The sequence below is a fragment of the Anopheles coustani genome, chromosome 3, assembly GCF_943734705.1.
Source record: "Anopheles coustani chromosome 3, idAnoCousDA_361_x.2, whole genome shotgun sequence".
NCBI classification, from domain to species: domain Eukaryota; kingdom Metazoa; phylum Arthropoda; class Insecta; order Diptera; family Culicidae; genus Anopheles; species Anopheles coustani.
The window spans coordinates 5,302,580-5,316,541 of NC_071288.1; the positions used below are offsets into that span (position 1 = coordinate 5,302,580).

A 13,962-nucleotide genomic window follows, 5' to 3' on the forward strand; every position below is an offset into this window, starting at 1 on the left:
TTTGGAAGGAAAGAAAACCGCATCGTTTGTTCCGGGAAGGAGTTAAGGAAAACAGGCATTCACCCAAAGACAATTAACAGACAGGTCGCAGCATACCATGTAACGAGCCGAAAACCGTGGGAAAATTTTAGACAGTTGGTTAAAATTTTGTTTACTTCTCACGAACAGCGAAGAAAGTGGGATAAAACTGCAAATTTGGTATGTTTCATCAACAGAACAAAGAGTTGAGGCGTTCGAAATATGTTCTGGAGGAAGGCTCCGTATAAGGCAGACCAACACACTTAATTTCGGCAATCACAGCGAGCAAAAGGATCCATATTCCATGATTTCACACAGAAGAGCAGTTTCTATTCGCAAAACCATGGATACTGTGATCTAGAATTACCAACTACCTATTTCGCGAAGATTTTGGCGGAGACCTCCCACAAGTAAGCTGGAAATTTTTGTAAACACTTTTTTAACCAACTGTCACAAAAATGGCGGAGCAAAAAACAGCTTTGACCCGACCTGTCTGTTAATTGTCTTTGCATTCACCATTTCAGTAGAGATAGACAACCAAAGAAAAAGGTTAGGAAACTGTATCCAAATAAAAATATAGTAGGCATGGAGAGCAAGGAACTATGCAATATCAATCCATAGTTGATAGAGAGGTTTCAAAAGTTCCAAACAAGTTTTCCACGAATTACAATCAACTGTTATTGAAGGTGTCGTTATCTCCAAGATTACTAGAACTACCATACTTTCTTTTTGACAACAAATCGTTTTCCGACATCTCAACAGATCGTTTTCCGCACACACATCCCGAGAGAACGATGAAACCCACGACAGGTGCTTTATAGCAGAATTAAATTTAAGGCACCATTGAACGAGCAGACGAACGATAGAAGGTGTCCTTCAGAACGCCATCATGGGAAGCTTGCCAAATTTAAGCGACCTGTCGACGGAGAAGCTCGAACGGCGGCTCGTCGAACGGGAACGTATGCTGGCCCGAGAAAGGATCATCGAGCGAGACTTTGGACGGGACAAGGAATCGGTCCGGACACTGGAGCGACCGGTTTTCATCCACAAGCAACAGGTGAGACAGACGGGTGGGAGGATTAAATCAATCGAGTATAAACATTGCGGTGAATGTGTTTGTTTTCTATTAACGTTTTAGATTGCTGCGGCAAAGAGCTTTCTCCAGCAGAAATGTCCGCCTGGCTCGCGAAAGGTTATGCGAACAAGAAGTTCCGGTCAGGCCCATCACATATGGGACGATCCAATAATAGACGTAAGTTGTGCGACCTTTTAGAGCGGTGATGTCGAATGCTTATAATCGTATATCCCTATGTGCACAGCAATACCTAACTAACTACTCGCCAGCATCGAATCGCAGCCACCGGATCTCCGTAGGACCCACTTTCGCACCAACCTATCAGTTCCAATCTTCCTCGCTCGGAAATCGACATCGGCGGGATTCGGTTAACAGTTCCATCGGCGCCACCTCGGTTCGGAAGCTGCTGACGGTGCAGAATCGTAGCTACGGCTGCCGGCACAAGATTCCCTCGCACGTCCGCTCGCGGGTGACCAAGAACTTCGTGCTAGTGGCCATCGCCCACGGATTTATGTGCACGGCACTGGTTCCGCTGGTTGTGTTGCAGGGAGCGAACTCGACCTGGTTCCAGCAGGAATCGTGGCTTGCCGCTGGCCCCGACGTGGGCTCGGGGTTGCTCAGTCTTTGCTGCGCCGTGACGGCCGTAATGAGCCTTGCGACTACGAAGCTGGTACAACGCTTTGGCTACTCGATCGTGCTGGCGGCGAGCTACGGTGGCCTGTGTCTGTTCCTGGCGGCTCACATCTACCCAGTGTTGCTGTCCCTCGTGCCCGGTTATCTTCTCCTAGGGATGCTGCTCGGTCCGTCGGTGATCTGCAAGCAGGCGCTGCTAGTTTCGATGGCGGGCAAGTTGAGCTGCTCGCAGCCCGAATGTGGTGGGACTAGTACGGCCGGTGTCAGCGCGGACAGTTACGACGATCATCGTTTGCTGTGTAGCCGGGAGGAGCAGGTCCGCCGGCTTGGACGATGGTTTCGGGCGGCCGGAGACTTTGGTATCATCGTCGGCACGGTTGTGGCTGCGTTCGTGCTTACCTGCGCCTCGGGATCGAACCGAATCGGATGCTACTACATATCGAGCCTTTCGCAACCAGTTCCTAATGCGGCACTGACAGGGGCACCGAACGGAACGGTGCCGCAGTTGAATCCGAACCTCTCCGCGAGCAGCGACCTCGGAGGATACGTGCCACTCGAGCGGGATATGCTCATTTCCCTGCCCGAGACTGCCATGTCAGCGGCGCAAGAAGACACCACGGTCCCAAGCAGCAGCACCACCACCAAGCACGAACCTACGACGGCGTCATCGCCAAAAATTGTCACTCCCTCGATGCCGACGCTGCGTGAAACGATGTACTTTCTTTACAACATTCGACTACCGGATCCGGCCACTCCGGGGGAGGAGGCAACAGCCTTCACCACCAACCCTTCCAGCAGCACACCTTCCGGTGGCAGTGATGACAGCCGGGACAGCTCCCGCCCACTGCTCGACCGCTTTCCGTACAGTATGTTCCAAACAAATGACTACGGCGAACGGATTTGCGGTTCCCATCTGTGCCCGGTGTGGGATCGGAACATCCCGGTCAACAGTAGCGCACTAGGAAATGAAATGAAACTGCAGGGCTACACGGGAGCAACGCCCCTGATGGGCATCTACTTGGTGTTCGGCGTGCTCGCCTTCATCGTGACGGCGTTCACGACGGAGATCGAGTTTAATGTCAAGTTTGACTCGATTCGTCGAATGTCCGACACGTTGCTGTTTGCCGGGCCACTTGCCTACTTCGTCGGTACCGAGCAGGCGTACATGATGGCGGATTTTATGAAGGTAAGTGCCACATACACACACACACACCTTTTTGAAGAAACAGACTCATCGGGTTTATGCTCGATTCATTTCCTTGCAGGCATTTGTGGCGTGTGAACTTGGACCGAACAGTGTCGCCGGAGCGTTGGTAGGAATGGGTGTGATGCAGCTAATTGCGGCCTGCACCCTGAGCATGCTTCTTAGGCACACGAAGCGTGTCGTTGTTATCGGTAAGCTATCTTCTAAATGAAACCGTAAGCTCCATACGCCAATCATTTTACATTTGTTTGTTTTCCCTAGTGGCCGGATTCTTGTTTCACGCCTGCCTGCTGCTCGTACTTCTCCGCTGGAAACCATCACGAGACGACAGTGCCGTGCTGTATGTCATTCCCGCTGCTTGGGGGGTATGCAATGCAGTGTGGGAGACGCTACTGTTCGCTTTGACCACCACGACGCACCCGAACAAGTTCGCCGAAGTTACCGCCCCGTTGCAGGCTTTACGCTTCCTCGGCCTGGCCATCACTTTCGCTGGCCATGGAGTGCTCTGTGAGGCTCCGAAGATCATCATCCTTGCGATCCTGCTCGTCATCTCGGTCATACCGTACACGATGCTGGAGCTAAAGCTGGAGAGCCAACGGAAGGCGCTGAAGCTGAGCTTGTGACGACTGTGTGCGCACGATTACTAATGTTTAGTGAAGCAAAAACACTACTGAGCACTTCTGCTTACGAGTGGGGAGTGTTCCCCCCGGGTGGACGGTAGTGTTTGGGGGTCCGAGAACGAAGGGAGAAACATTCGATTCGATATCACATTGAACATTGGCTTATCCGCATGCCCCGGTAATCGTCGCGCGCAAAGATGACTTACTGTTTGAAAAATATATTCGAGAAACAGAGCAGGCTGTAGCGGCTGGAGCTCGGCTCTTGGTAACCAGAGTTAACAAACAAACAAGTGTAGAAGCAAGTGGATAATTTTGAAAGAATCACGGTTTGAAGAACAGATTTCTATTCCTCCCACGACGTGTCTATTCCTTACCATTTAGTAGACTAGTGAAAGTTACCTCTCTCAACCCTTTGCCGTTACAATATGACAACTCACATTCGGTCACGCACTTCTTCGTTCGGCTAAATACAGTTCTTGGGATAGCGTTTGGGATAGATCTTTCCTTCAACGTTAAATTCACTTCTAACAATTCTTAGTGTATGAGACTTTGAAGCTCGCTTGGGAAGAAAGTAGAACAGCATGAAACTCGGCACAAATGAACCGGAGATAATCAAAAACCAAATGCCAAATGCGACTATTTAGGAATTGTAACACAACAAGGAAACGTATCAACCGCAAACAAAAAAAGTAAATGTCGAGGTGTACAACAGTTAGCGAATTAGATGTTAATCGATGTCCTGAATTGTGCCAATACATTGTGCGGAAGGATGAAAGTGCGAGATAGAATTTATAACATTTATAGCCCTCGTCGTCGGCTCGGGAGAGAATATAAAAAAGGAAAGCAAAAAGAAAATCCAACATGAAACAAACAAACTTTAGGTAATGTTAGCCACAAACTCGAGTAGACTCAAGCGATTAGTGAAGTGAAGAACATTTTACCAGTAGCGCTACAGTGCACTTATAGTAGCTAGCAGTAGATGTAGAAGACAGCTGAATACAACCAGGTAAGCATATATAAGGATACGTCGAAGAGCTTCTTCCACACGCTGACTCTCGTAGAGATAAAACAAATAAATGCCACGCCCAGCTCACGCAACGCATCTTTTTCACACACACACACAATCGAGTTCATGGCGTTTGAAAACCGCCAAAGGAATAACAGAAATCCTGCTTCAGAAAATCAGAATGTCTTACACAGTGCCAAAAGATGTTACGGTAGTTGGTGTGATCGTGTAAATGTTATAAGGGGAAAACAACAATAATCACAATACGAGTTCAACAAAAGACATGTTTGTTCTGGAACGTTCCCACGTTTCAACGCTACCAGTTGCACCAAGAATTAACGATACGGAAGCTAGCTGTTTTGACGAGTTCATTTGGCGAATTTCGAAACAACATCTGAACAGCAAAGAGGTTATCAATCAATCACGATGAGCGTTGATCGGGCATTTACTTCAGTTTACGGTCACATGTAAGTAGCCTCCTAGGAGCCTCAGAGCTTGATGTTCCTCGTAGGATGATAGACATTTTGAACACTTTGTAGTCAATATTTGTAATGCGGCGGTTGGCGGCGGTATATTCCACGTGCAGTTTGATCTGAATCATTGTAAAAGCCAAAGTTATCTATATACATGAATAAAACCACGGAAAAAGGTAACGCATATATACATTCATTTCTAAGTGTCCCGTTTATTGGGCTGTAATATTAGTACTGTTTATATTACCATTAGGGTATTTGGTATCTTTTACATTTTAACTTATGATTCTTTATCTGGCAACTCTTGTTTGATTTGTTTAGTGCATGCTTTTTTATGCCTTAGCGTTTCAATTGCACTTAACATTAAGGTGCGACCGCAGTTCGGACATTCGTATCGGTTTGCGTTGTGTTTTTTCGACGAACTTCCTTCCATTGCCAGTACATTTTGGTCCCGTTCCTCCTTGACCTCAACCGGCTTACAGATGCTGCCGTGCTGGAGTTTTTGCAACCCGGTGAGTTGGTAGGTTCCGCCACAATTTTTACACTCCCAGTCCTGCTCGAGAATATCCTGCTGCATCTGCATGCTCCATTCCGTTTCGACGATACTGGAAGGGGAGGAATAAAAATTAACTGATTGAAACAAGCAGCTAAATTGGAATACGTACCATCCGTAGGTAACATTTTCGGTCAGATGGATACCCCCCTTCGTTTCGTTGTAGATTGGTTGGAAATCTTCGGCGAAAGGATTCGGATCGGGCAGTTCTATTCGCTCATGATCGTCGTCATCGTCACCGTCGACGAGTCTCTGTGGTCCTTTGAAGAGTGATTTCAGATCCGCCGGAAGCAATTTTTTGATGGTGTAGCATACCTCGGTGTTCATGAACTGGGCCAAGCTTGACCACAGTTCACGATTCATTTCTTCGATCGAAACATTTCGTTCAATCTTCGTCAATTCACCATCTGCCGTTACAGTGAGGGCTGGAGCGAAAAAACAAAACAAGTTAGTTTTAACTACGGCATCTCCTTGTGCCCTCTACCTTTTAATTTCTCTGCCAGCAAACGATTCCAAAGGCGCCGCAGCTTGGTCGCCTTTAAGAGTAGTGCCTGGCCACTTTCGGGGGCAGGAATGTCCAAACATAACCACTGATCGCACACGATCCGCGAGCAGGTGTCGTTCGTCTCGATCGTGTGTGCAAATAGGAGCAACGTTTGTGCTGCCGGCATCCGCAGCGTGTTGGTTAGGTAGGATTTGTTCGTTTCGAGCAGGGTCAGATAGCAAACGATCTGGTGCCGTGAGCTGAGCGGTTGGCGTGACTTGTACAGACCCGTTTTCTCCTCTATTTCACTGTCCGTCAGCTGGAGTATTTGCGCGTTGTTGCCGAAAAAACTCATCGGATGCAGTGAGACGTACGGTTTCGAGCGAGTGTGGAAAAATTGCTCCGATAAACTCTGGAAATGCGGAAAGGAATCTGATTGAAATATTCGTGGAATTCCCTCTGAAAAATACTTACCTTGCAGTAGTTAAACTCGTCAGCTATCGCAACCTGTGGGTAGAGACCGCTGACCAAAATCAGCTTCAGGGTCATCAGATCCCGATAGCTGCAAGCCGTCGCACCCGACACAAGGTTTTGCAACTTCGACGAGTCGTGGCTCAACCGAAACTCCACATCCCGGATGTCCACCTTCCCGTCATCCACCTCCTCGTCATCTTCCCCGCCAAGGCCCCAGGGATCGGATTTAAGGAGTTTTCGCTTCCGAGGTGCTTCCATACGGTGGGCCTTTCGCAGTTCCTTCAGCTGCCGCAGCTCGCCATTCCGAATCGCCCGTTCGGCGCTGGAAAGATTATCATTGTTCTGCATTTCCATCAGCCCACAGTCCTGCAGCAGATCCTGAAACTGATTGCGCAGCTTGGTGATTTCGTAGAACCGTTGCTCTTCGAGGCCGCGCCGGCGACACCAGACTTTGGAATTTTCGCCACGCCGATCGTCCCCTTTGCGACCGTAGTCGGTGCGCGTTTGCTTCACCTCCAGCCATTCCTTGTACGCGTTGAGGAGGGTAATGGGATCCCCGTGGTCCGACTCGAGTGATTTACGGGCTCTCTGTGGGGAAAAAAACAAATACAAATATAGTCAGCACGCACGGCATAATTTTCTTCGACCGGCTTTTGGTATTTACCTCACACTCGGGATCTCTGTAGGCTCGGTTGGTAAACGGTGACTGAACGCTGAGAGCCGCCGCTAGCGTCAGCACGGGCTGCAACTGCTGGAACACGCAACCCATGAGCAGCATTTTCCCAATGCCAATGTCGACCGGAATCTTTGCCAACGCCTTCCCCAACGGTGTGAGCTTTTCATCCTCGGTCAACGCTTCCGCTTCCTTCAGGCTAACGATCGCATTCTCGACGTTGTCCATCGGGGGCGGTTCAATGAAGGGAAACAGTCGAGCGTTCGGTAAACCCATCGATATCATCTGCAAAAGCAACGACTCTAGGGGGACTTTTAAAATCTCCGCCGTTGTGTAAGCGTCAAAGTCGTAGAACTGCTTCTCGGCGTACAGACGGTAGCAGACGCCGGGTCCCGTTCGACCGGCTCGCCCTTTCCGTTGTTCGGCCGATGCCTTCGATATCCAGAACTCTTTCAGCCGCTGCATCTTGGTCGTCGCATCGTAGCTCATCTCCTTCACCTTCCCACTGTCCACCACGAACCGGATGCCATCGATCGTGACGGAAGTTTCGGCGATGTTCGTCGACACGATGCACTTCCGCATCCCTTCCGGCGCATAGTCGAACACCTTGTCCTGCTCGGCGATCGAGAGCGTACTGTGCAGCGGGAGTATGATCCAGTTTTTGTTCTTCTCGTTGTACTCCCGGGCCGCATCGACGATGGCCGTTATTTCGTTCAACCCACTGAGAAATATGAGCACGTCACCTTTCTCCGTCGGTGGATACTTCTGGTCGATCAGCTGCAGGATCTGCAGGTAGGGTTCCGGACTGAGACGATCGGTTTGCGAGCGTTTACCGGAACTTCCTGCCACTGGGACGTCCTGGAGCTGGGGCATATAGTGGAGCTTGATTGGAAACAGACGTCCCGGTACCTCGATGATGCGAGCTTCCTCCTCGGAGAAGTAGTCAGCGAAGAGCTTGATGTTGATCGTGGCCGACATAAGCACGAGCTTCAGGTCCGGTCGGGCGCGTATGAGACATTTAGCGATTCCGAGGAGGAAATCCCCGTGCAGATGGCGCTCGTGCACCTCGTCGAGAATGATGACCGAGTACTGCTCGAGACTGTCCTCGCTGGCCAGCTGCCTCAACAGCAGTCCCTCGGTGATGAAGATAATTTTTGTGTTCGTATTTTTGCTACGCTCGAACCGGATCTGATAGCCAACCTCGGTTCGGTACTCGGCCAGCAGCTCGTGCGAAACTCGTTTCGCCAGCGATATACAAGCGATCCGACGCGGTTGCGTACAGGCGATCCGCTCATATCCCGCCCGGTACAGGTACTGCGGGACCTGCGTGGACTTACCGCAGCCCGTATCACCGGCCAGCACGACCACGCGTTCGTTTCGGACCGCTTCAACGATTTCCTCGCGGTGCTTCGCAACGGGCAGGTTTGCCTGAGCCTGGCGAAGTTTGCGGAGCTTATTAAACTTCTCCCGTTGCCGGAAGTCCAAATAATGTGCCACGATCTGCAGCAACTGGAGCAGTTTGGTGCGGGTGATTTTGCTGTTTCCCAGACGTCCCCTTAATTCCTCCAGCGGAACCCTCAGTGCCAAGCAGCAACCTAGTGCTTTGTTGTACTCCGATGGCACGCGCCCGGTGTAGCTTTCTTTCTGCGCTTCGTTTGGTGGATTCGGTAGAATTGGTTGGCCGGTACGCTTCAGTAGTGTTTCGTATTTGTTCACAAATAGCCAGAAATCGTTCACATCATCCACCAACTGATCGCGAGCACAGTATCCCCGCAGCACACGGTTCAGCTCCGTCTTGTAGTCGAGAAAGGAAAAGTTGATCAAATTTGTCTCTTCCGTTGACTCCCACGATAGGGTTTGACCACCATGACCGCTTTCTCTTGACGATGGGCTTCGAGAACGAGAACGGGATCGTTGCTTTCGATGCTCGCGGTGTCTCGATCGGTGTTCTTCTGACCGGCGACTCATCTCGTGTATCTTGAAGAGGAGAAACGTAAATCATGAATGGCACAAGCTGTTTCCGCTCTTTCTTATGAACAGTTTGAAAAGAATACGGGAACAAGAAAAAGGGACACATTTCCTTCGCTTTTGTCAGACTTTGCATCTTTATTTCTTACTATTTTGATCGATTTATAATAAACGTGTGTTTTTAAACATGATATTGTTACGCTTGAAGTTGTTAGTAATTGTCAATAGAGCGAACGGTAGCGAAGTCTGAGTTTCTATCGGAACTAGTCTACCAGCATAACTAAACTAACTAACTAACTAGGTATTGTCTAGTTTCTCGACTTCAGAAGTATGAAACGCACTAATTATAGTCGCTATTAGTGGCTTATAGTGTTTTGCTCAACAGTTGGTATGAACGGGGTAAATGTAACAAGTGTTCAGTAACTTAATGACTAGACTTTTTATTTTTGATAGATAGTGTTACGATAACGACGGGTCTTGATGAACGATGAAAATCCCCGAGATAGTAAGGTATTGTTTTTTTTTAAATCTTGTTCTGATTTAAATATAGAAGAAAGATACATCGCAAGGATACTCGTAAGCTCTTCCATCCATTGTAGTGGTCCCCTAGTGTGAAGATGATAACAAATAGTGGTTAAGTTAACAGATACTTCCTTCTTTGTTCGTGATTAGTCCCTATGAAACTTATGAAACGAGATAAACTGCATGCGATATTGCACATCGAGTAGAGAAGAACACTTGAAATAGATAAAACCCTAATTAGACTTTCCACGTCTAAGCGAAAACGAACAAACTTCTATGCAAATAGTGTAAAATGCGTATGTTGACTTTCGGTTATTTTGTTCATTATCTTTTTTAATGCTTCTGCTTTAAATGACTTTTTCTACATTTTTTTTATTTAATATAACGCACAGTTATAAAAACTGTTGCTTTGTAAAATTTGCTTGTATTATCAGAAATATTTAAACTTGCTCGATTAATGGTATCTTTTGCTAAGAGGATGGATTATGAATGAAGTTAACGTCAAATTTAAGTTCTCTCGTTTTACTAGTTTAGTTGATTATGCTGATTTGCTTTAATATTTGTTTCACTCTGTATTTCTAACTAATCACTAACTCAATTGTTATCGCTTTGGTCTCCTAAAACCTACGTATATTGTATAATATAGTGTTCCTGTTCTGTCCCGGGTTGCCCCTTTTAAACTACCTTTAATTCAAATGTTCAATTGTGGTCTGTTTGCACTTTTTTTGTATAAACTACAACATCTGTTCCGGTGAGGGGTGATAAAGTTTTCAGTAATTAGTTCTATGGAAAGAATGACTTTCACTGCATATGTTAAGTTCGCTTGATTGCCTAGTGCTACAACGAGAAATTGATTTGATTGTTTCCAGTTTTGTTAGGTGTACATGTATAACGGATTGATTTTGATGTATAATTACGAGTTCAATATAGAATAGCTTCGATCGTTTATATTTCGTTGACGGACTTTGCTTCGCTTTCCAACAAAGTCGTTGGTTTCACTCTAATGGTTCGTTTTTTACTTGAATAAACTACGATAAAGTCAGCTCACTGTTTGCTTTTGTAAAGTTAAGTCTAATAATTATAAACCATATTATGTTGGGTTTAATGTAAGATGTTTACATTCAACTATATTCGTTTATTTTCTCTACATACAGCTTTGTAGGACTGACGTTGACCCAAAAACACCTGTCTTTGCTAAACGCACAACTAATATCGCCTTGTCTCTACGTAGCAGCCGCGGAGCAAATTTTGTTCGTTCAGTTTGGCTTTCAATTCAATTGTGCCAATGGTGAAATAATGTTGTTTTCCAATATCATATGGCAATAGTTTGTCTTCCCCAATTCGGTGGTAATGCAAGGCAAGTTTTGTAAATGGTACCTTTCTCGAGCAAATGGATATATGAAGAGTCTAGCTACAAGCGTCTTTTGCTTACAACCAATGCTAGCTTCACAAAGCTAGCATTTAGTCTACTTATCGTTTAGAAACACAGTCTTAAACAAGGTGTATGGTTTTCGTTCGTTCGCGGCATTGTTTGGAAAGCCTTTTGCTGTTTTTTCTTCGCTCAAATATAAGAGATCCAATGGAAGACGATCTAATTATCTTCGTATAACTATGTTGAAACTAAAGCAAACCGTTTTATAAATAAATGTAATTGACTAAGTTTAAATTTGGCATTGTTTCGAATTGAAGCTAACATTCTTTGACCGAGAAGCATATAACAAAATAGATAACGCAGCATACACCAATGCTGATATATCGATCATGACGATAGGTTTTTGCGATGGCGTAAACCTTAGAGTTCACTTGCTAGGTTTCTTACGACTTTTTATCCATAGTTTGGTAGTATTCATAATGTAAGAGCGAAAAAGGCACGAGATAAGTGTTAAACCGTAATGTAGAGCAAGGTTATTGGTTCAGCAACCAGTTTCGTTCTAGGCGCAAGGTTTCTTCCTTTTTAAGACATTAGGATACTAATGTTAAAATGTAGAGTTCATTTAACAATCAAGTACGATCTGGGTTACGCTCTCTCTATGTCCATGGATAAAAATTGCTAAACAATATAGTCCCGACGACGGTATACCCGACGAAGTACCCCAAAATCGCCTGCTGCTGCCAATTCATGCAGCGAATGTCCAGGAGATCACTCAAATCGACGTGGTTGGTCACATGCGTGCAGCTGATTTCATCGCCGTCCTTCACCTGCTTGGAAAGTTTCCGAATAACTTGACGCTTAATGAACGTTCGCTCGCCGGTGAAATATTCCGCGGCGTACCAGTACAGCACGGGGCTGGCGGCACACAGGATGCGAGTCGTGACCTGCACATGCACGAAGAACAGCGAAAAAAGCGTAAGCAGTATCGCGTGGACGACGAACACGAGCGCGAGTCGATCGTAAGGACGCATCATTTTAAATTGCTTCTTGGACACACGGAAAAGGCCCAACCGTGCGGCGTATTCCCAATGTTCCTGAAGGTAGCGGTAGGAATTGCTTAGTGTTAGATAGATGGCCGGTAGGGCGAGGAGGAAGTTTGGCAGCTGCTTGAGCTCGTAGTAGCGAAGAAACCCTACGTTCCAGTAGTGACTTTGCACGTATGAGTACGAGAGTGGCAGTAGGTTTGTGCACCAGGGAGAAGATTCTTCCGTCTTATTGCCTGCCAGGATGAGTCCGTGCTCGGACGCGTACTCTCGAACGTGAGCCGGAAAGTTAAACTTCTGCTCGAAGCAAAACAGGTAGTAGTTGTACACCTGTGCGATTCCGTAGTGAAAGAGTACGATGATGAGCATGGTGAAGAGACGGGAGCAAATGCAGATCACGTTGTGGAAGTTGTACTGGGCCACAATGCGCCGAATGGCAAAGTATAGCACGAACCCGATGTTGATCATGCCGTTCGAACGGGACAGGATAGATAGACTCAGTGGGATCGTGATGAAGACGGACGTAACATCCTCGATGCACTGGTACATCACGGCGAACGACAGCCAGGCAAACAAACTCTCCGTGTACGGTGCGGTAAAGAAGATCGAGGCTGGATTGAAGCAAAACAGCAGTACCGCGATCTCGGCCTTCTTTTTGCTGCCCAGCACCAGCTTGCTTAGTCTATAGAGTGCTTTGGCAGCCCCGATGAAGCAGACCATGTTGAAGAGGACAGCAAGAACGAGGGATAGCTCGCGATAGCTTATAAAGGTGATAACATCGGTGCTGTTCAGAGCACTACTGACGATCTTCAGAATGAACGGAAACAAAGGGAAAAACGCCAACGTGTTCTCGTACGTATAACCGTGCTCGGCAATATGCAGAAAGTACTGGCCATCCCATCGATCTAATCCACCGAGCGTGAACCGCACTAACGCATCCAGCGGTCTTTCCGGAGCATCCTTATCACGGGGCGCAATGAACACGCCAGCATCGTGATCCGGCAGCAGCTGATTGGCCATGATCTGAAGTGCTATTACGAGCAAACGGCTGCCAAGAGCCAGTTTGATGATTGATATGTGCAAAAATGACCCAGACGAGGGAGGCAATTCTGTCGACGACGTTGGATTTGCATCTGTTCCTCCGTCAAGTACACTCGATTCCGTCTGTTTGTTGGCATAGTGATGCGGTTGATGATGCTGATGCTGGTGATGGCGAAGGTTACTTTTCCCATTGCCTACCACGTTTGTTCTACGTTTTGGCGATGTGCCACCGCTGTTACCGCCATTGCTTTCCATTCGCATTTTTGAGCTCAATCAGGTCGGTTGAAGCAGCGCATAAAATTGTGTGCACCACGCTCCACACGGGGATTTTAGCAATTTTCCTCCGATTCAATCCAATGTATTAGCAACACAGCATTCTGGTACAGAATGTGTTACGAGGTACCATCAAATTTCAAACCAATTATCGATCCTGGAAAGAAAGAAGAAACAAATTGTATACACTTTTCAATGGCGCAAGGGTTCCAGTCCCTTCATGACTGCAACTCACCCATTCGGATACGAACACCGAACGGAACGAGTAAAGAAACACAGTGCACCCCCCACGGAACGAGATCACACACTGTCCTGGGTGGGAAAACTAAACACAAAATCTTTCTTCTTTCCCCGGGATTGACTTGGCTGGCGAATGGTAATGCGCGTGTCTCGTCAGTGGACGGAGCTTCGTCGGACGGATCCCGGAGCACGGCGAAGCTCGTGAGCAAAACAAATGCACGATGTTGCTTGAGTTAAAACAAACAAATGCTTCCAACCCGAAAAACAGACCAGCGGTAACAGCGCGGGTG

At 47.2% G+C, this 13,962-nt stretch overlaps 3 protein-coding genes across 4 annotated transcripts; 1 reads left to right on the forward strand and 2 right to left on the reverse strand.

Annotated features, from left to right (window-relative positions):
- The first annotated feature begins 907 nt into the window (after positions 1-907).
- Positions 908-3,679, forward strand: LOC131261232 (uncharacterized). Its single transcript, XM_058263210.1, has 5 exons — positions 908-1,075; positions 1,157-1,270; positions 1,338-2,912; positions 2,992-3,121; positions 3,192-3,679. The coding sequence occupies exons 1-5, from the start codon at positions 908-910 to the stop codon at positions 3,551-3,553; spliced, it is 2,349 nt and encodes a 782-aa protein (XP_058119193.1). The 3' UTR covers positions 3,554-3,679.
- A 1,618-nt stretch (positions 3,680-5,297) lies between these two features.
- LOC131260384 (probable ATP-dependent RNA helicase DHX34) lies at positions 5,298-9,181 on the reverse strand. Its single transcript, XM_058262087.1, has 5 exons — positions 7,205-9,181; positions 6,541-7,128; positions 6,067-6,478; positions 5,695-6,007; positions 5,298-5,634 (listed from the first exon to the last, which is right to left on the reverse strand). Exons 1-5 carry the CDS (start codon positions 9,179-9,181, stop codon positions 5,310-5,312), a joined length of 3,615 nt encoding a protein of 1,204 aa, XP_058118070.1. The 3' UTR covers positions 5,298-5,309.
- A 120-nt stretch (positions 9,182-9,301) lies between these two features.
- LOC131261237 (GPI mannosyltransferase 2) lies at positions 9,302-13,542 on the reverse strand. 2 transcript variants are annotated; one of them, XM_058263219.1, is made up of 2 exons: positions 11,953-13,542; positions 9,302-11,859 (listed from the first exon to the last, which is right to left on the reverse strand). In XM_058263219.1, exons 1-2 carry the CDS (start codon positions 13,418-13,420, stop codon positions 11,732-11,734), a joined length of 1,596 nt encoding a protein of 531 aa, XP_058119202.1. In that variant the 5' UTR covers positions 13,421-13,542; the 3' UTR covers positions 9,302-11,731. The 2 variants fall into 2 exon arrangements, with proteins under 2 accessions (XP_058119202.1, XP_058119201.1); XM_058263218.1 differs by having other exon boundaries at positions 9,302-13,542.
- Positions 13,543-13,962: the final 420 nt, after the last annotated feature.